The 20,434-nt window shown below is 46.7% G+C and overlaps 2 protein-coding genes across 2 annotated transcripts; one reads left to right on the forward strand and one right to left on the reverse strand.

The window, feature by feature from the left end:
* Positions 1 to 1,390: 1,390 nt before the first annotated feature.
* Positions 1,391 to 11,797, reverse strand: MRPS11 (mitochondrial ribosomal protein S11). Its single transcript, XM_019665216.1, has 6 exons — positions 11,510 to 11,797; positions 11,244 to 11,384; positions 5,813 to 5,911; positions 3,890 to 4,019; positions 2,528 to 2,593; positions 1,391 to 1,800 (listed from the first exon to the last, which is right to left on the reverse strand). The coding sequence occupies exons 1-6, from the start codon at positions 11,572 to 11,574 to the stop codon at positions 1,693 to 1,695; spliced, it is 609 nt and encodes a 202-aa protein (XP_019520761.1). The 5' UTR covers positions 11,575 to 11,797; the 3' UTR covers positions 1,391 to 1,692.
* A 137-nt stretch (positions 11,798 to 11,934) lies between these two features.
* MRPL46 (mitochondrial ribosomal protein L46) lies at positions 11,935 to 20,144 on the forward strand. The gene is made up of 4 exons (XM_019665215.1): positions 11,935 to 12,188; positions 13,505 to 13,694; positions 15,147 to 15,320; positions 19,764 to 20,144. Exons 1-4 carry the CDS (start codon positions 11,961 to 11,963, stop codon positions 20,012 to 20,014), a joined length of 843 nt encoding a protein of 280 aa, XP_019520760.1. The 5' UTR covers positions 11,935 to 11,960; the 3' UTR covers positions 20,015 to 20,144.
* The last annotated feature ends 290 nt before the right edge of the window (positions 20,145 to 20,434 follow it).

A 20,434-nucleotide genomic window follows, 5' to 3' on the forward strand; every position in this document is an offset into this window, starting at 1 on the left:
GCTCAGGTACTGGGGACACCAGCAAGTGACCAGAGGCAGGGCCAGTCAGGGCATTCTGGACCTCTCCCTCTGCCAGAGCCTGGTTTGCGTGGAGACTGCCTTCCCCGGCCCCGGCAGGCCCCGGCTGCTAAAGGCTTCCTGCCCTTGCTGGTCCTGGAGGGCTCCGCCAGTCTGCTTATTTCCTTAGCCTGCCCACACCGCTGGAAAGAACCTTCATTAAGCTTCTCTTTGAAACCTTGGAACCATCTTTTATCGCACGGGCCCTGATAAACTGTCCGATTGCTCCAGGCTATCCAAATAAAGGCTCAACCACATTAAATCACAGAGCAAATCGCAAGAGCCCCATGATTTTTATGCTTCGTGTTTACATGTAGTTTTATGGTGAAATAGTATAACTCCTGGTGGTTTTAACACAGGAGCCTCCAGGTAGGTTTTTGAGTCATGGGGTCTCGTTAGCCTTCATAGGTCCTGCTAAGCTGGAAGAGAAGGCAGTAGGGAGACATCTGTCCTTCCACAATCCATGTCCAGGTAGGTCATGGTCTTTCCCCCTTCTCTAACCTTGTCTAACAGCCTGTGTAGGAGGGCACTTGTGGGTTAACTACATTGTGTTCAGGCAAATCACAGTTTCGAGTGGTCAGCAGGCCCCCCTGCAGAATCCCCTGGGAGATACAGTGCTTGTGTTTACGTGCACCACTCCGTTTCGTGTCCTTTGGCTTCTGTGTGGTATCTAGGAACCCCAGAGCCCCAACTGATGAGCCGTCAGTCCTGCCTGGGCCCCGGGCTGAGCCCACTTGTGTCTGCATCATCCGGGTTCCACACCAACTGTTTTTTGCACTTTTCCGTTTGGGCTCTACTCTCGCCCATCCCTCCACCCCCCTATTTTCTAGAGTTCTGTTTTCTACCACTCTACCCTTTCCACTTTAGGGTCATTCTATCTTGGGTACTAGGACTGTTGAAGCCCCTGGGCGTGTGAAAGATGATGCCACTTAACTGGGGTGGGGCGGGGCGGGGTGTGTGTGTCCACTCTTAGAAGATGCAGACTGAGGACAGTCTCCCCAAATTTTAGGGCAAACTATACATAGGCTCCCAAGGGCGAACAGTTCTATCATGAGCGTGCTCGAGAGCGAGGAGGCAAAAAGCTCTCAATTTGAGGCCAAATTACAAGTTGGTAATAAGAAAAGTTGCTATGAGGAGCTCTGAAATCCTTGGTTAAGGGGCTAAAAGAAAAATGTCTGAAAACAGAAAGGAAGGTGTCTGGTGAACAGCAGCTCACATTCATATTTTAACCCTTCAATCTGGGGTTTCATCTCAATTCACAATGTCTTTTTCAGGAGAAAGTGGGGATTACTGCTTGCAAACCTGGAAGCAAAAACTCGCAAATTACTACAGATGGTAGAGACAGAGATACTCTTTTATTTTCTTAGAGCAGGGCAGCATTTACTGGCTGGAGTCTGGGCCACAGCTGTCCCTGTGACTCCCCTTGTGTCCGAGAGAAGCATGGCCTCACTTCTGGGCGTGCCGATCTCCAGGGAAAAGTACAACAAAGGCCACCACGGAGGGTGGCAAGGATCTCCCTTACTGTCTGAAGGAACTCCAACAAGCCCTGCTCTGAGACAGCTCCCACGCGTGCTTTCTACAAGGTCCAGCTGGAGGCGGAGTTGTGGTCAGGTTCAGGTGCAGGCCTCCTTCCCATCACAGCCTCCGAGCCTTCCTGGGGCGGCAGCCGTTGTGTGGAATGGGGGTGTTGTCTGTGATGGAGATCACTTCCAGGCCCCCCATGGTCAGTCCCTTGATGGCAGACTGGGAGGAGCAGAAGGAACAGTAGAATGGCATGGCCCCGGAAATGATGGTCCAGCATGCCCAGACAGGGCTCCGAGAGGGACAGGGACAGGGGTGGGCTGGGGACGAGCAGGAGGCTCACTGGGTTTGATACCTATGATCCCAACCCAACTCTACTCTCACAAATGTTTCCCAACCGAACTCCTTACCCAAGTCCTCAGTTCTGTCCACTTCTCTAGTGACACCTGCCCCTTCCCACCTTGTGCCTTACCATCTAAGAAGAAGACCACCTGTAAACCTGGACATAACTGAAGCATTGCACTTCCGTAGCTTTACTTCAGCTGTTTCCTTGGCCTGGAATGTCCCCCCTCTCACCCGACACCTGGCTAATACCTCGTTATTCTTAAACGTCAGTAGAGATGTCACCTCTTTGGGGGAAGCTTTCCTGATTATACCCAGTGGCTCCCAGGACCCTGGGCACCAGCTTTACCATTTTGTACGCGCTGGTCAGTACTGAAGGATCCATTTGTGATAGTCCCCATGACCACCTTCTATTCCCAGTGCCCAGCACACAGCACACACTCAGTGAGTGTCTGATGAATTAAACTAAGTGATCTGGGCTTGCTTTGTAACGTTTAGTAGGTCGTAAGAACACCACAAAGGAACTTCACGCCCTCACGTGAATCCATGACCAGGTCCCTGTCCATGCCCCATTTCTCTCATTAAGGAAAGAATCACGGTCACTCACCAAGCGCCCCGGCCCCAGGCCTTTCACCACCACTCGGATGTGGGTCACGCCCTTCCCTGCAGCTTTCTGGAGAGAAGCAGCAAGTGGTTAGTGCCCCAGGGACAACTGCTGCACCCAGGCCTCCCTACCGCTACCTGGAGCAGCAGGGTTTTCAGCTCCAGGGACAAGGCGCCCACATACAAAACCAGACGGAAGACAGGGAAGGGGGCACAGGACAGATGGCCACAGTGCAGGACAGACTCCAGCTGAGGGCACAGAAGTTGTCAAGGCTTAGTCAAGTGTGATCCCTTTTCACCCAGGGCAGCACTGCCACCTAATGGAGATTTTGAAATATTGCTCTGATTTTTCGCAGGTGTGTAAAGGCAGAATTTCCGACCATGAGGCAGTGCCGTGCACTTCAAGGCTGAGCTTAAATACCCACTTAAAAAGCGTGATCACTTTAAATCTTTAGTAATAGTTAAGTTTTTCTTTCTTGATCATGAAGGCATTTCGTGATAGAAAGTCTGGAAAACACACAGAAGTCATTCAACCCACCCTGCAGAAGCTACAGTTAATACTGACATGTTTCTTTTAAGCGTGTGTAATCTGTCCATTGGTGGACATTTAGCGCGTTTTGATGATCATTAATACATAGCAATCAGTATCTCTGGGCATCAAGCTTTATTTGAAGGTCAAGGTTTTCCTTCCGGAAAATACTTCTGGTTTGGCAGAACCAGTGTGAACCTTTTAAGGCCTGTCCTGCAGTAGACAGTGCACAGGCTTTGGTCCGAGACCAGTGTGGGTTCAGTGCAGGGAACTAAACTGGTCACATGGCTCTGAGCACACACATGCTGTATCTCAATTCGCTCTTAAAAATGTGGGTAGTGCCGAGCGTCCTCTGAGGATTCGAGATAATGAGCGTGAAGTGTCTGGCTGATAGTAGATGCTCAATAAATATACCAATAGCAGCACAGTGCCAGCACAGCACTTGCTTCTAGAAAGGCCTGCAACAGTTCACACTCAAACTGGTATTGCATGAGGGTTTTCACCACACCACATCTTCCCCTATAGCCTGTTATCACCAGTCCCAACCCCACCTCATTGGTCTGTACATTGAGGAGGCTTTGGTAAGCCTTTAGCATCTGGCTCTCATGTCCTCTGGAATGAACCCACAAGCGTCTCACTTCTGCTGAAGCTAAGAAAAAAAGAGAAGCCTTTTCCCACAGACCTCTTCAACCCCCTTCCAATGTTTGGATAGCAAACAAGAGCTGGCAGATACCCCACTGCTTCTGAGTGGCTGGTTCACAGGGAATTCTCCTCACTGTGATGGGCCGTGCAGACGGGAACACACCACAGAGGGAGCCGGAACGAACACACACTTACCGCTGCAGCAGCTATGCCTGCTGTTTGTGCTGCGATGCCCGTGCCCTTCTTGGCATTCCGAAACCCCTCTGTGCCACAGGAAGTGCGGGCGAGGGGCTGGTTTGTGGCGGAGACTACCTGGATCTGTGTGCTGGGAATGCAGGGGAGGCAGAGAAGAGACAGTGACTGTTCAGGGACATGAGAGAGCGCTCACCTCTGCCTTGACAAGCCCGAGTGGGAAAGTAAAGCTGCTTTCACGTGCAGTTTACCAGCTTGATTTTTTTGAATTCGTATAGGAGGCGCCAGGAAAGGTCAGAATCACCACCTAACCCTCACTGAAAACTGCCTAAAGACAAGCTAAAGACAGCTCTGTTATGCACTGAATGTTTGTGGCCCCCAAAATGCATGGTGAAATCCTAACCCAGAATATGATGGTATTTGGAAGTGGGGCCTTCAGGTGATGAGGTCATCAGGGTGGAGCCCTTACGAATCGGATTAGTGCCGTTAAAAAAGGGACCCAGAGAGCTCGTTCTCCCTGCCCATCATGGGAGGACAGTGAGAAGCCGGCCCAGAACCTGCCCTGCTGGCACCCTGATCTTGGACTTCCAGCCTCCAGAACTGTGAGAAATAAACGTCTGTTGTTTAAGCCCCGCAGCTTGTGGTGCTATTACGGCAGCCTGCGCGGACTAAGACGCGCTCCATACTCTGAGGGTGGTTAAGTGTCATCCAGAAGAAGGATGGCACAGTTTCCCTGGTGCCTTCCCTGTAGCTCGTGTTTAAATTAGATGTGCTGTCCTTGTCTGGCTTTTTTCCCTCAAAAATTAGATGTTTCACAGCAAGTAATTTTAAACAAGTCTTTTCATTAGAGGAAGTTTTCAACATACACAACAGTGAGCAGAATAGTATATGAACTCCCACGGACCCATCACCCAGCTTCGACTATTATTAGTCATATCCAGTTTAGCTTCGTCTATAAACCCTGTTTCCACTCCTCCTTTTTCCTGCTAATGAATTATTTTGAAGCAAATCCCAGTCCCATCATTTCATCTGTACATATTTCAGTATATATAGCTAAAAGATAAGGACTCAAAAAACCTCCACAAAACCATTATACTTAAAACAAGTTAGTGATATTACCATACTGGATAATATGGTCGAGCTTAAAACACTCCATTTCATGTTTAAAAAAAAATTTTTTTACGTAAGTGGAACATTTTTTCTAATTATCACCTCTAACTTTAAAAACATTAAAGCTAACTTTAGAAAACCCTAGACATGCTTTCTATTGCTCGCTTGGTCATCCGCTCCTGCCTTCTGGTCTGAAGAACTCCCTGGGAACCGACAGTGCAGAGGGAAGCGGCGGGGCGGTTACGGGGAGACCTGATGGAATCTGCCTGTTGGCCTGTCTGTGTTCCCGCCCAGGGCTTTCTGGTTCTCTACACTGAATAGAAGCATAAGAGGACTGCGTGTCCATGAGACGGCCCAGACAGAGCTAGAGAGTAGGCCCTGGACACTTCCCTATGGCATCTCACACTCTACCCGTGACTACCAACAGGCTCTTGCATTGTTCTCTACATTGCTTCGTGGGCGGCTGAGACCAATCACTGACCCATCTCCACAGGAGGGCTGCCCTGCAAAGTTGTTGCTAATGTCAGCAAGGCTACTGTTGCCAACACAAAACCCGTTTGTAGGAAAGCAAATCTTATCGACACGATATGCTCAACCCAGTTCACATTTTCCTGAAATCTGAATGAACATTACGAAGACAGAAGCCGGTTTTCCAAAACAAGGGGGAGCCTGGGGGATGCCTGCGGCATCATCATGTAGGACGTGGTGTCCTGACTTCTCCCCAAGCACCCAGGGTGCCCAGGGCCACCTTGCCCTCTCCCACGAAGGCGAAAGAAGCCCACCTAGCCCTGCCCACGAGCTTCCCTTCCCGCTTACTTGTTGTAGGACGCTTTAATGTGTACGATCGGGATCTCCTCAAATTTCTTTCCTGCCCACCTCAGAGAGCTCTCCTGTCCTGGAATTGGAGGGTAAATGCTGAAATCAGAAGAAACATTTTATGTAAAATCGTCCTGATTTTTTTTTTAAAATCAAAGAAATCCACCACATAGTTAAAAAAAAAAATCCAATAGTACAAACTTGAGTTTTTGACTCTAGACATATGAGGTGACTTCTTGCTAGAAGAAAAGAGAATCTAGTCTACATTCCCCATCTTCTCTTGCCCTTCCCATATAATCAGGTCACTAGAATGTTCAGTCCTCTATAAGCTCCACTTTCTGCAATTTAAAAAATATAGTTAAACCTGTATTTCTTGTTTCACCATCCACAGATGATATCTTGACTCTATAAAAGACAAATTTTAATAATACTTATAATATCATTACTATAGAAAAATCCAGTATCCCTAGGCAAGAGAGAGGTCGGCAGACTTTTTCTTTAATGGGTCATAGAGTAAATATTTTAGGCTTCGCTGGCTATACATTTCTGTTGCAACTCTGGCCCTCTAGTGCAAAAATGGCCAGACAACAGTAAACCAATGGGCGTGGCTGTGTCCCAATAAAACTTTATTGCAACTGGCCAGATCTGGCCCATGGGGTGTAGTTTGCCAACCCCTAGACCAGTGGGTCACACTGGCTGCACAGCAGAGTCACCTGTTCCTGTGATGCATAAGCTCTAGCTCAGACTTCCGGAAAGAGCCTGGGAATCTATTTCTGAAATGCCCCAGATGAATCACATGTGAACTCAAGGTTGAGCACACTGGCTGAGACACTGTGATGAGTTCAGGATCGTTGGCCATCTCAGTCCAGTCTGTTCTCTGGCTATTCTAGGTCAGTACTCTTCATTTTCCGGTGGAGAAACTGAGGTAAGAATAGGGGAACAGGGTTAGCTGGGAGGCCAGGCCTTGGGCCTAGGAGAGCTGACTCAGGTCAGAGCTCTGCTTGTTTTTATTCAAACACACACAAAAAACTGTCATTAAGCCTTTGAGATTTGGGTGAGCCTGCTGGTGCACCCTGCCTACATGCGCAAGTCAGATCCCTGTCTGTACTGGTTTAGAAATACACTGTTACCTGAGCGCCATCCTCCCCGCAGCACTACCTGCTTTCTTAGAGATAAACAAAACAAAACAGCAGCACAGTGGTATTCAAGAGTTACAAGTGTATCCTTTCCTGCTAGGCCTGATCTTAGGGATGATTTAGCATCTCAGCAGGTTGCTGGTTTATCAGCCTACATGCCGAGATGGAATGCAGACGACCGCTCGGAGATGATAATGTTTAAAACATCATCACTTCCCAACTGATCATTTCCCTTGCTGACTTTTGGGGGTCAAAAAAAAAAAAGCCTACTAAACTCTGAAATGTACCAGTGTAACGCCTTATATAGAAAGCAAGGGTTTTGAAGGAAGAGGGACTCGGAACTTGAACCATTTGATTGAAGGCATGGACAAGGTCAGGTCTTTAATCCTCCCCGGTCCAGCATACAAATGAACAAGTACTTCACCCCGAGCAAGCCCAGGAAAAGGGAAGATGGGAGTTTTCCGGCACCGGCCTGCTGCCTCTTTGCACCCGTCCTCAGAAAAGGGAAACGTACAGAGGGGCCCGCACACGTGGTGTCTGCTCTCCACGGCTGAGGACTGACGTCTGCTGTGTGTACTTCAGGCATGAGAATTTGCTGATCCCGGGACAAAACCACCCCAAATGGACCCCGACACAAATGTGGATGCAGCTGGATCTTGCCTGGGTAAGCTGCAGTTCTGCTCCCAAAGAGAGAAGGTCCTGCCTCATGGTCCTCCACCCATTTTCTTACTGTGGCTATAGACAATTTTTAAGTAAAAATAAGTAGAAAAATGCAAAGATTATAGCTCCTGGCCCACCACTCCTGTCATGATTATATATGATTTCAGTAAGAGCTTTCCAACCCTTGACTTCTGTTCTTGACCGCTTTTCTCCAGTGACCCTCTGTCCTCTGTCCTGCCCTGGCTACTTACGCCCGTGGTCAGACCTAGCCCTTGTCATTACCACACCTGCAACCCCAACATAACCACAGTTCCAAGAACCTCTGGCAACCGCCTCCTGGCACACACGCTGGCTCCCCCTCCTACCTTCACTCCAGGAACCCTTCAGTCACACTGACCTTATCAGCTTTTCACTTTCCCTCACACCCCTGAGGCTCTCACTTCTCTCCTGACCTCAAGTAAATTCCATGGCCAATCCTTATACTGACTCCCTTGCACACACCCTCTCCTGGCACAGCCCTAACCCTGTCACATCCATCTCTCCAGCCACTCGGAGCCTGTGCATGCACCTGCACAATTGGCTAGAGAAACACACAGCAGTGACACCTGGCCCTCTATGTCAGTGTCTCAGCCTCAGCACTATCGGACATTTTGGGCAAGGTAATTTAGTGCTGTGGGGGGCTGTCCTGAACACTGTGGGGTGTTCAGCAGCAACTGGCCTCTACCCACTAGATACTGTCCTCCAAGTTGTGACAACCAAAAATGTCTCCAGACATTGCTGGAAGTCTTCGGAGGCAATCTGCCCCAGGTTGAGAACCACTGCTTTATTTTAATGACTTCTAACATCAAGTGCGCCCTCAGCAGTGCCGGGTCATCGGACAGCACATCCCCAGTTCAATCATCCTCCCGTTCTCCTGGATGACTGTTTTATACCCTCTTTGTCTCCTCAAACCTCCAGTTCCTTCCTGCTTGCTCACTGCCAGCTGATGCCCTTCACAGAGAAATCGAAGCAATCAGAATTTCTTCCAGCTCCCACCACCGAACATCTGAGCCCGCAATCTTCACATTCTCTCTGTTACGGTGCTCCACTGGTGTGTTAGCCTCTCAAGGACATCACTCCCGCAATGTTCCCGCTCTGGCATCAGCCCCATCAGCAAAACATGCTCATTTCCCCAACTTAAAACCAAACAAAACCCTCTTGACCGCAAAGCCTCCTTGAGCTACTGCCCATTTCTCTTATTGCCCTTCCTGCAGAGCCCCCTTAAAGAACTGACTGTACTTGCAGTCTCCTCCTGTCTTCCATTCTTTTTGAACCCACTCCAATCAGACTGTAGCCCCCATCCCCTCCACCAAATTGCTGTCCCCTGTCCACTCCACAAAAAATGCTCTAGTCAAGATCATCAACCAGCTCACAATGTTAAATCCAATGAGCAATTCTGTCATCGGCCAATTGACCTGTCATAGCACTTGACATAGCTGAGCTCTCTGCCCTTCAACCACATTAAAAACAAGACTTTCCAGGTTTTCTTACTACCTCTCTGGAGGGGACGTCCCGTCTCTCTCTTTGGCTGATTCTTCCTCATGTCCCAAACCTCTAAATGTCAGAGGGCTCCAGGGTCTGGTCCTTGGACTCTTCTCTTTATCTGTACTTACTCTCGATCTTGTAGTCTCACGGTTTTAAACATCATCTGTGAGTCTTCCAAATGTGTATCTCTAGCCCAGATCTGTCCCCTGAACTCCGTTTCTAATAACCAACATTGTACCTCCACGTGCATGTTAATTAAGCATCTCAGCCTTAACCACCCACATGCAATCTCCTGCAGTCTTCCCCATCGTAATGACAGCTCCGTCTTTCCAGTTGTTCAGTCCCCAAATTTTAGTGTTCCTCCATCCCTCTCCTTTTCACACACGTTAACGAATCCTGTTGGTTCTGCTTTCTAAATGGACCAGTCCGACCATTCACAGTACCTCCACAACTGTCACTCTGGTCCAAGCCACCATCATTCCTTGCCCAGATTAGTTCAATAGCCTTCTAACTGCCTAGAAGACTTCTAGCTTCCATCCTTGCTTCCCTACGGTTCATTATCAACATAACAGCCAAAGGGACTCTTTAAAAGGTGGGCATGACCGTGTCAATCCTCTATTCAGAATTCTCCAGTGGCTTCTCCTCTCACTCACTCAGAGTAAAAGCTGAAATCCTGATGGTCTACAGGACATACAGGATGAACCCTGCATGCCTGCTGCACCCCATGTCCCCATCTCCTATTTTTACTCCTCACTCCACATTGGCCGCCTTACTGTTGCTCACAAACACTAGACACTATCCTACCACCTGTCATATTCCCGTTTTACTTCTTTTATAATTACTGTTCCCTGCCCACTAGAATTTAAGTCTGTGGGGGCAGAGATTTTTCTGTGTTTGGTTACCAGTGGTCCCCAATACCTTGAACTGTGCCTGGCAGTGTTGAATGGCCACAGAAGATGACCTAGACTCCTTAGAAGCTCCCTGCTGCCTACAATGAAGACAGTGTAAAAGCCCCACCGTTACAGACAAGACCCTCGGTGTTCTGATTCCTTCTCGTCTTGCTAGCCTCATCTGCCATTGCACACACACCTGCATAGACCACGTTCTTTCATACCACATGCCTTTATTCAGACTCTTACTTTGCCTGAAACAATCCCTTTCATCCTGTCCAGGTGAGCTCCCCTTCAGTTCAGGTCTTTGCTCCCCACTTTCTTCTCTACCGTCTCACCTGATTTCCTCTGGAGTTAGACACTCTTTCATACTTGTAAGCATCCGGTTCTTACCTCCAGTATATTGTTGTTCAGATTATGGTGAAAATGTTTGCATGTCCGTCTTCCCTGGCAGACTGTGAACTACCACTTGTGGGGAAGCACAGTCTTTTGTGTTTCTATTCCCAGCAGCTACCATGGCACCCGGCACATAGTAGGTTCTCAGTAAATCTTTATAAGCACACACAGCATATAGAGGTGGTGGCACTGGTGGGAAGCAGGATGCCAGGCCCCAGGGCTAAGCGCGAAGGCCTCCTAGACATTAGACCAACTCCCAAAAGCGCACCAACAGCGGTTCTCAACCTTTCACAGGGGTCGCCTAAGACCATCGGAAAACACATACTTTCGATGGTCTTAGGAACCGAGACACTGCTCCTCTACCCGTCTCCAGGCCCACATGCCGATAAGCCCACGTACGAGTACCGGGACCCTGTGCAAGGGTGGTTCCACCCGCAAAGGGGTCGCGACCCCCAGGTTGAGAACCGCTGAATACCATAGCATTGCCCGCCTCTCCCCTCTGCTTCTGTGTCCTCGGCCCAGGGAAGGTTGTTATTCTGCTGTGATCGTCCTCTCAGAGGGAAAGCTGATGTTTGCTATACATCCCCCGCATTCACGCATTCACCAGATGTTCACTGAACGTTCTCTGTATGCCAGCGCTCATCTCATATGATTCTCACAGCTTCTCTTGGCATTTTATCCATTTTCTGACGACAAAACTGAGGCTCAGAGATTAATTTTCATAATGTTTCAGAGATGGCAAGGGGCAGAGTTGGGAATTCACTGGTTCTCTGACACTGGAGGGTGGTGCCCGTGTCCCGAGGGCTGGAACTAAGTGGCCCTCACCTGAAGCTGCTGCGGCTCGGAGCCGGAGCCGGAGCCGGAGCCGGAGCCGCCGCCTTCTCTTGAACTTCCTCCTTGGCCGCGGCGTCTTGCAGCTGGTGGGTGCCCGTATGGATGGTGGGAGCCGGCGCCCGGACCACGACCCTGCGAGGAAGGAAAGCTCGGAGAGGTCCCCAGGCCTAACAGCCACTGGAGTCCAGGTGGCTCACGGGACACGGAGCGCGCAGTCCGGGGGTGGCCGTGGGCTCGGAGCGGGTAATCATTCTTACCTGCGCGTCGGTGGCCAAGCCCATGACCGCAAGAGGCCCGACCCCGCGTTTCTTACAACCTGCATGGTTTGAATTGACCCCGCTCAGCTCCGGTCCGCGGCGACAGCGGAGCCTGGCGTAGCTGGAGCGGCGCCACCACCATGAGCGCCTGTGGGGGGAGACTACAGAGGAGAAGTCATCTGATTCTTCTTTATACGATCTGTTAAAGATTTTCACCCCATTTCATATGGTCTATAATAACCATCTCTGTGATTGGCAACTGGGAATTTCACACCTTTCCCCTACTCTTCTAACATGAGACCTTCGCCTACCCCTTCACGTTGGAATGGTTCGTTCTAGTCGTTCCGGGGACGAAGCGCGTCCCTACGTGCCGCTCCCGCGCTGCCTTGTGGGAACATAGGATTGGCCCAGGTCCACAGGGAGCCGCGCTGCATTGTGGGAAGGCAGGGAGATGGCGGCCGCGGGAAGGCGGGCTCCGCTTGGGCTGGCGAGAGGCTGGCGGCGGCTCGAGGGGCTCCGGGCCAGCAGCCTGGGTTTTCGCAGCCTGAGTCTTGCGACCGCACCCTCGAACCGCGGCTCTCCATGGCACCTGTTAGGCGCGTTGTGCCTGCAGCGGCCACCACTGGTGTCGAAGCCGCTGACTCCTTTGCAGGAAGAGATGGCGGCTCTACTACAGCAGGTAGGTTTGAGGTGCGGCTTCTAGGTGCCGTTGGGGAACCAATAGAGGCACGCGGGCCTGGGTCGGATCCCGACTCTGGCACCAGTTAGTCTGTGTGACCTTGGACAAGTCACCTCAGAACTTTAGTGTGTTACCTGCAAAATGGCACCTATCTTACCGGGTTGGTTTGGTACACAGTAGGCGTTTAATAAAAGGTACTTGGTTTTCATTGGTCTTCTTTGTTGTCGCCTTAGGCAGTTGTTTGGAGAAGCTCTTCTTTTTCACTCAACGCCGGAGGGAAGCGGTGATAAACAAGAGGGACTCGGCCCCTATCATAGGTGGTTTACAATTTGGAGAGAAGGAAGTCTTATGTGATGAGTGTTAGAAGGCAGTGGCCACATATGTAAGATGCCTGGAACGAAGTCACACTTGTTTTGCTTCCCAGGACTGTTTGTGTGAGGGGCAAGTGAGGAGGAACCACGGGCAAAAACTGGGTGTAGTTACTGTGAGGGTCTTAAGTCTCCACAGATAGTTTTGGAAGGATCGTGTGTTTCTCTGGAAGTGGATGTTTTTTTTCTTGTCTACTGAGAGCTATAAACTTTACTTTTTACTGTGCTTCTTGATTTATTAATATATTCTGCAAATGTTTCACTACTCTACAGATAATCATTGAGCACCTACTTTGTGCAGACATTGCAAAAATAAATGCTAGGGCGGTGCCGGTGAGTAAGACAGACATAACTCTGATTCTTAGAGTGCTTCAGTTGAGTGGAGGGGGGCCTATCAGTAACCAGATAACCACGTGATTATAACTGCAGACTCTGGTTAAGTGTAAAGGAAAACACATGGTACTATAAGAGGACTTAACAGGGACATCAAATTTTGGTTTTGTGAGAGGTGTCAAGGAATAGCTCTCCAAGAAAGTGATATTTAAATTGAGATCTGAAGGATGAGTGGGGCGTCTTCCAGGAGAAAAATGGGAAGGAAAACGTTGTAGGAAGAAGGAACAGCATTTGTAAACTCCCTGAGGCAGCAACGAGTGAGTGAGGTTCGAATCAAAGACTGATGTGGCTAGAACATGGTAAGCAGGCAGGCAATGCCTGTCCCTGTCCTCTGTTACTAGCCATCTCATGCAGGGTCAAAAACCTCTAATCACATTCTGACATTTTAGCAAATGTAACTCAGGCCCAAAGTGCAGGTGACATTTTTTTCTTTCTTTTTTTTTTTCTGTGGTATTTTGATTGTCTGGTTATACTGGGTCGTAAACTTTTGAGTCTGTCATGTGTACTATAACTGTTTTATTCTGCCTGTTTTTTTTGTCCTTTTAATTTTCCCAGATCGAGATAGAGAGAAGCCTGTATTCAGACCATGAGCTTCGTGCTTTGGATGAAGCCCAGCGACTGGCAAAGAGGAAAGCTGACCTCTATGATGAAGAAGACGATGAGAAGAATATATTGCTGGTACAGGATTTGGAAGATATGTGGGAGCAGAAATTCCTAGAGTTCAAACCTGGAGCTCGCATCACAGGTTTGTGGTCTTTTCAGGCCAGTAAGAGCAAAGGGAAAGAGGGGTACTCTAGTTCCCAAACGAAGGACAGTTACTTAGCCTTGCTTTGTGTTTTAAGTAACAAATAATTGCAAATGAAAGAACTTCTTTCAGGTGGGAGAAAAATAAATTATTTTCTGTGTTCCTCAATCTGCCTTAATATAATTTCCCCCCCAAATTAATAACCCTAATATTTTGTAAAGCCTGTGTTATTTTTGAGTAGGAGGTTAGGGTGTTGAGATAGCCTTTTCTCTCTCGGTTCAACTTTATGAATGTTATCTGAATTTAACTCCTAGTTTGGACTGAGAGAGGGGGAAATGAAGCCTTTTCCCTCTATTTCCAGTGCTTTTTCTGAAATCCTCCTAAAACAGGAGGTTCCCTCATCCTTGTTTTACAGAGGAACACCGAAGAGAAAGTGGGGGCTAGTTAAGTCAGTAACCAATGAAGTAGTAGTGTTTGAATTAATAGGGGTATTGCTTCTTTTCCAAAGGCTGAAAGTACTTTATGGTTTGCTCTTCAGAGGAGAAGTTCAGCTTTCGGTTTTCTCTTCTTAGATTTCAGTTTCCTCAAAATTGTAAGACTCTACCTTGAAAGAGGTCACAGTTAGAGAGATGGGTCAGGATTGTAATCTGATTATAGCAGTCCCAGTGGGGACTTACCTGCAGAAATATTCCAAGACTCCCAGTGGATGCCTGAAACTGCAGATAGTTCTGAACCCTGTATATACTGTGTTTTTTCCTATACATACACGCCTATGATAAAGTTTAATTTATAAATTAGGCATAGTAAGAGATTAATAACAGTAACTATTGGGCTGTCGGAAAAGTCATGACATATTTTTTTCTATGTTTTTCTTTGCAAAAATGCATCATGACTTTTCCGACAACCCAATAATAAAGTAGAACAATTTTAGCAGTATAATAGTTAAGTAAATAGTTATGTGAGTTTGGTCTCAAAATACCTTAATGTACTGCACTCACCTTTTCACATAAAAGGGAGCACTTTATGGCTTCTCCTTGGCATATCTAAATTGCCAGCATCACTATTATGCTTTGGGTCCATGATTAAGTAAAATAGGGTTATTTGAATACAAGCACTGATACTGAGACAGTTGATCTGATAATTGAGACGGCTTATAAGTGACTAACGGGCTGGGATCGTATACAGCGTGGAGACACTGGACAAAGGGGCGATTCACATCCTGAGTGGGATGGAGCTGGACATGAATCACTCCTTTCATTATACTACTCAGAACAGTGTGCAATTTAAAACTTAACAGTTTATTTCTGTAAGTTTTCCATTTATTATTTTTGGACCATGGGTCTAAGTTCTTTGAGGGTAAGGATTGTGGCTCTACCTTAATGGAAGACTGCAAAAATCTTGAATCTGGCAGATCAGTTATCTTGTCTCCTCTAACCCCCCTTTCCTTCTCAGAAGCCGATAAAAAAAATGACCGAACCTCCCTGCACCGGAAGCTAGACAGGAACCTCGTTCTGTTGGTCAAAGAGAAGCTGGGAGACAAGGAGGTTTGGCTGCTGCCCCAGGCAGAGTGGCAGCCTGGGGAGACCCTTCGAGGAACAGCTGAGCGAACCCTGGCCACACTCTCAGGTGAGTTCTCTGCCACCCTCTAAAGCCCATGAGACTCACTTCAGACTCAGCCAAAGGATGATGGGTTTAAGGGTAGTGGATGGGAAGTTTAATGAAAACTTACATTTATAAAAATTTCAGCTCGAAGAATTCAGGTAAGAATTTTCCGTAGATAAGGTGAAAGTCCTCTTTGTCCCACTGAGATTTTAAAATTTAGTACAGTTGACCCTTGAACAACACGGGTTTGAACTGTGCAGGTTCACTTATGTGGAATTTTGGTAGTAAATATGTACAGTACTGTAAATGTACTTTTTCTTATGATTTTCTTAATAGCATTCTTTTCTTCTAGCTTAATTTATTACAAGAATATGGTATATAATATATACACATACACACAAACTATGTGTTAATCTACTGTTTGTGTTATCTGTAAGGCTCCTGGTCAATAGTAAGCTATTAGTAGTTAAGTTTTGGGGGAGTCAGAAGTTACATGCGGATTTGCGACTATGTGGGGAGGTCGGCACCCCTAATCCTCACCTTGTTCAAGTACGTTCAAAATTGATGTTCTACCATTCTCACAGCCTGCTTCTCTTATCCTTGCTTATCGGCCCACCGCGTACCCATTCACCCAACTAGAAACCTTGTAGTTATCCCTTGACCTAATTCCATAAATTCTTGAGTCTTACGTAGTCTGCTGTAACTGCCCCCCTCTTTATTCCCTTAGCTTTAGCTGTGATCTTTTCAGTTCTCATTAGACCAGGGTTTCTCAGCCTTGGCACTAGTGATACTGGGGGCCAGAGAATTCATTATGGGCAGTACTCTGCGCATTATAGGACGTTTAGCACCATCTCTGGCTTCTACTCACTAGATGCCAGTTGCACTAACCCATCCCCACCCCCTCTAGTGTGACAACCAGAAACATCTAGGCATTGGCAGATATTACCTGGGGAGCGGAATCACAGTGGTTGAGAACCACGGCTATTGAAGTAGACGCCATATAAGTTCCCCTTGCTTTTGAGTCGTACCCTTCAGTGCTGCCAGAAGGAGCTTGCTAAAGCACAAATCCCTCGTCACTTCTCTGCCTGGAGTTCTCATAAGGTTTCCCATGGAAGTTCAGACTTTATCAAGCATGGCCTGCACATCCGTTTTGCTCTGATCCCGGGCTCATCAGTCTTGTGCCTTGCTGCTCATTAATGTATACTCTTTTACTTCTAACCTAGCAATCCTTTGCATTCCTTGAATAACACAGTTGTTCGTGTGTCTTTGCTGGTCCCTGATAGGATGCTTTTCCTCCTCCCTGGTCTGACTGCTCGGCTTGCTCGTTACAGCTTCTGTGGTGGAGCCTTCTCCAGGCCTCTAGGTAGAGAGAGCTACTCCTCCCTCTGGGCTCTGTAGCACAGTGTGTGTCCTTGTTCAGTTTATGCAACAGACATTTACTCGGCCTGCCGTTTGCTGGACACTGTCCAGGCAGTGGGGTCACAGTGATGAGCAGCTCGCCAGCTCTGCTCCCAGGGAGCTGATGGAGAATACACCCCTTCTCTTATCCCATTGCCCTGTAATTGTTCATTAGCACATTTCCCTCCCCAGCCAGAATTCTGACTGCCTTGAAGGTACGGACAATACCTGTCCCTTGCCATCACCCCAGCCCTCAGCAAAGTACCTGGCACGTAGTAGGTGCTTGTTGAGTGTTTGAGTACATGGATTTGGTAGTTTAAGTGCACACCCACTTTACTGGCCCCACCGCCAGCTTAAGTACCTGCTAAAGAACCTTAGGCAGCCAGTGTCTGCTCCCCTGATCCTTTCCTCGAGGGGCCTGTGGCCTGCAGGAGAGGTAGCGAGACAAAATGGAATGGGTGGAGGCCTTTGCAGGGCTGTCAGTGTTCTCAGCCATCACATGGAAGTTGGCCGCTGTGTTTCTTGCCAGCATCATTGTATTCACATGCTCAGCTTCTCTCATGACTGACGCTTGCTCAGTTCTACCTCCTGAGGCCGCATGGAAAGGGGTTTCGCCTCAGCACTGCACTTTGCTCCTTTAACCTTCCCACTGTAATAAATAAATGTGAAAGGAAATCTGTAACAGATATGTTGACATTTAATAGGTGGATATAAAGTAAAATGTGTCGATCCATTGCAAATTTATTAAGATGGTAAAGAAAAGCTCAAGCAATATAAAAGTATATTTACAAAAAAGTCAGAGTCCATTTTTTCCTCCCATTGGCCCCACACTTCCCAAGTACTTCTGCAAGATGGGATTCCTAGAGGTGGAATGAAGGGTCAAGGATGGAAACATTGTTTTTCATAGGCACTGCCCAATGGTCCTGCAGGATGTTACCTAATGTGTTACATTGTCAGGAGTGATGCACAGGAGTACCTGCTGGCCTAGCCCGCACCAACATGAAATAGTCTTTTTAATTTTTGCCTGTCCAGTCAGTAAAAAGAGATTGCTTTTGAATTACCGTTTTTCCAATCGCTCGTGAGATTGACCATCTTCATGTTCGTTGGCTGTTTGTGTTCCTTCTTCCATGAACTGCCTGTTCAGATTCTTTGCTCTTGTTTGTAATAAATGGTTTCTTTTTTATTTTCTTCTTGATTTAATTATATTTTAATCCATTTCTCCCAGATTATAGGAAAGTAATAGGTACCTGTTTAATTAAGTGGAAATTTCAGAAAAGTACAAAAAAACGTACCAGTATAATTCCACCACTTACAGATACCCACTGTTGACATTTTGGATAGTGTTTTTATTTTTAATAACTGAGAAAAAGAATTTGTTATATATATACATATGTGGTGAAAAAATTGTCAAAGAATGTCTACTAAATGTAGTATAGGAGAAGTAATTTTTCTTTCTAAGAGGCACCCACCATTAACAGTTTTTTGTGCATTCTTTTAGAAGTTGCAAGTATATATGCACATATTTTATGGGGTTTTTTTGCACATAGTTGGAGTGTGTGTGTATATACACGGAGCTATAATAAATAACCTTTTTCTCCTCTTATGTACAGCCTTTAATCATCTCTCTGTATCAGCACATGAAAACCTGTCTTACACTGTTTTTTTAACACTAGTGTGCTGTTTCATACTGCAGTTGGCTTAACCAGTCAGTTGCTTTTACAAGTGAAGCTACAGGGACCTCGGCTTTGTACACTCGTCTTTGCTCACATGGGCAAGTAAATATATCTGGAGGAAAAAGTTCTAGAAGCAGAGTTGCTAGATCAAAGGATATGTCCAAGTAAAATTGATAACTCTTGCCAAATCCATGGAGAGTACTCATTTTCCATTATTCTTGACAAGCAGTGTACAGCTCAGTTTTTGAGCTTCAGTAATAGTTATGTGTTGCTGTTTTAATTTATATTTCTTTAATTATTAATAAGATTGAGCATACTTTAATGAGTTTGTAAGTCATTTATTTTCATGTGAGCTTCGTATTTATTATGCTTGGGGTTTTTTTTTTTTTTTTTTTTTTAGATTTGTTGGTTTTTCCTCATTGATTTCTAAGTACTTTTTACACCTTAAGATAGTCCTCTGTTGAATGTGCTGAAATATTTTTTCTAGTTTTTTATTTTGTCTTTGACTTCCTTATGCTTCATTTTTTCTTTGCAGAAAGGTTTGATTTTTATGTAGATAAATATGTCTTTTATGCATTTTTGAATTTTGTGTATTGTTAGGCCTTCTCTCAAAAATAATATGGGAAGGACTCTTATGGTTTTTTTTTTAGTGAAAAATTTTAAATTATGGAAAAAAATCAGAAAATATTATTAAATACCCATAAAACCATCCAGAATGAACAAACCTCATGAAAAATTTAAAATTCTGTTGTTAAACCTTCGATCTGTATGGTATCAATGTTGATATGGGCTGAGGTTGGGATCCAGCTTTATTTTTGTTATTTAGCTCACCAATTCTCCTAATGCCATTTAGTAATTCACTATTTCCCCATCATCGGAAATGCGGGGTTGGGATTATTTACCCTTTGTTATACATTGCAGATACTATCTATCAGTCTGTCTTTGTCTTTTAACTTTGATTATGATGTTTTTACCCTGTAGAAGTTAAAACGCGTCCTTTTTATGTTTTCCTGTGACACTCCCTTTAAAAGGCGGATGAACTTTGCCTCAAAGATACCAAGTGTCTTGGTCCTTCACCAGCAGATGGTGACTTGGGCTGAACCTAGAAGCTCAGTGTTCTGACTCCCAGGTAGAGGTGTTTGGCTGCATTGCTGACTCCAGTCGGGAAACAGTAGCTTGGCACATGGCGAGGACCCAGTGAACCTGGAGCCCATGGGCCTGGGACATGTGGATTGAGAAGAGAGGAGGCTCTTCAGGAGTGAACTCTAGTCCTTACTCCCGGGGATTGCTTTCATGGCACGGAAAACGGCTCTCACAAAGACCCTGATGATTTGGGATCCATCTACACAGGTGGGTGTGTCCTCATCTTCCAATTCTGTTTCCCCCCCTCCCTCAGAAAACAACATGGAAGCCAAGTTCCTGGGAAATGCACCCTGTGGCCACTACAAGTTCAAGTTCCCCCAGGCAGTACGGACAGAGAGTAACCTCGGGGCCAAAATATTCTTCTTCAAAGCACTGCTACTAACTGGAGACTTTTCCCAGGCTGGGAAGAAGAGCCATCATGTGTGGGTCAGTAAGGAGGAGCTTGGCGACTATTTGAAACCCAGATACCTGGCCCAGGTGAGGAGATTTTTGTTGGACTACTGATGGACTGAGCTGCTGTGGACAGTGCCCGGACAATTGTGCGATTTGGGTCTCAAGGACGTTTGTGGGTGCCCCATCTGTGCAGGGAATATCAAGCAGCAAACTAACTGAGAAATAAATGAGTTTATCCTTGTGTGGGTCTCGCCTGATTTGTCCTTTGAGGAGTACTGGCTTCTCCCTGTGAAGAGAGCCAGCTCTTCGGGTGCCTTTCCCTTTGCTCCCAAGCTGATAATTATGTATTGCATTGCTTTTTAGTGAATCGACTGGCTTTCTGGGCCCAGGAAGGAAGAACAGAAGGAAACAAATCTAACTTCTAAAAGCCTTGAGCTATGTGAAAGCTTCTAGGCCCATGAAAAAAAAAAAAAAACTAGTTCTGTGTAGTTTTTTAGTCATTTTCCCTTTTATCCTTTCCTCCCTTTCTAC

The sequence above is a fragment of the Hipposideros armiger genome, unplaced genomic scaffold (assembly GCF_001890085.2).
Source record: "Hipposideros armiger isolate ML-2016 unplaced genomic scaffold, ASM189008v1 scaffold_436, whole genome shotgun sequence".
NCBI lineage: Eukaryota > Metazoa > Chordata > Mammalia > Chiroptera > Hipposideridae > Hipposideros > Hipposideros armiger.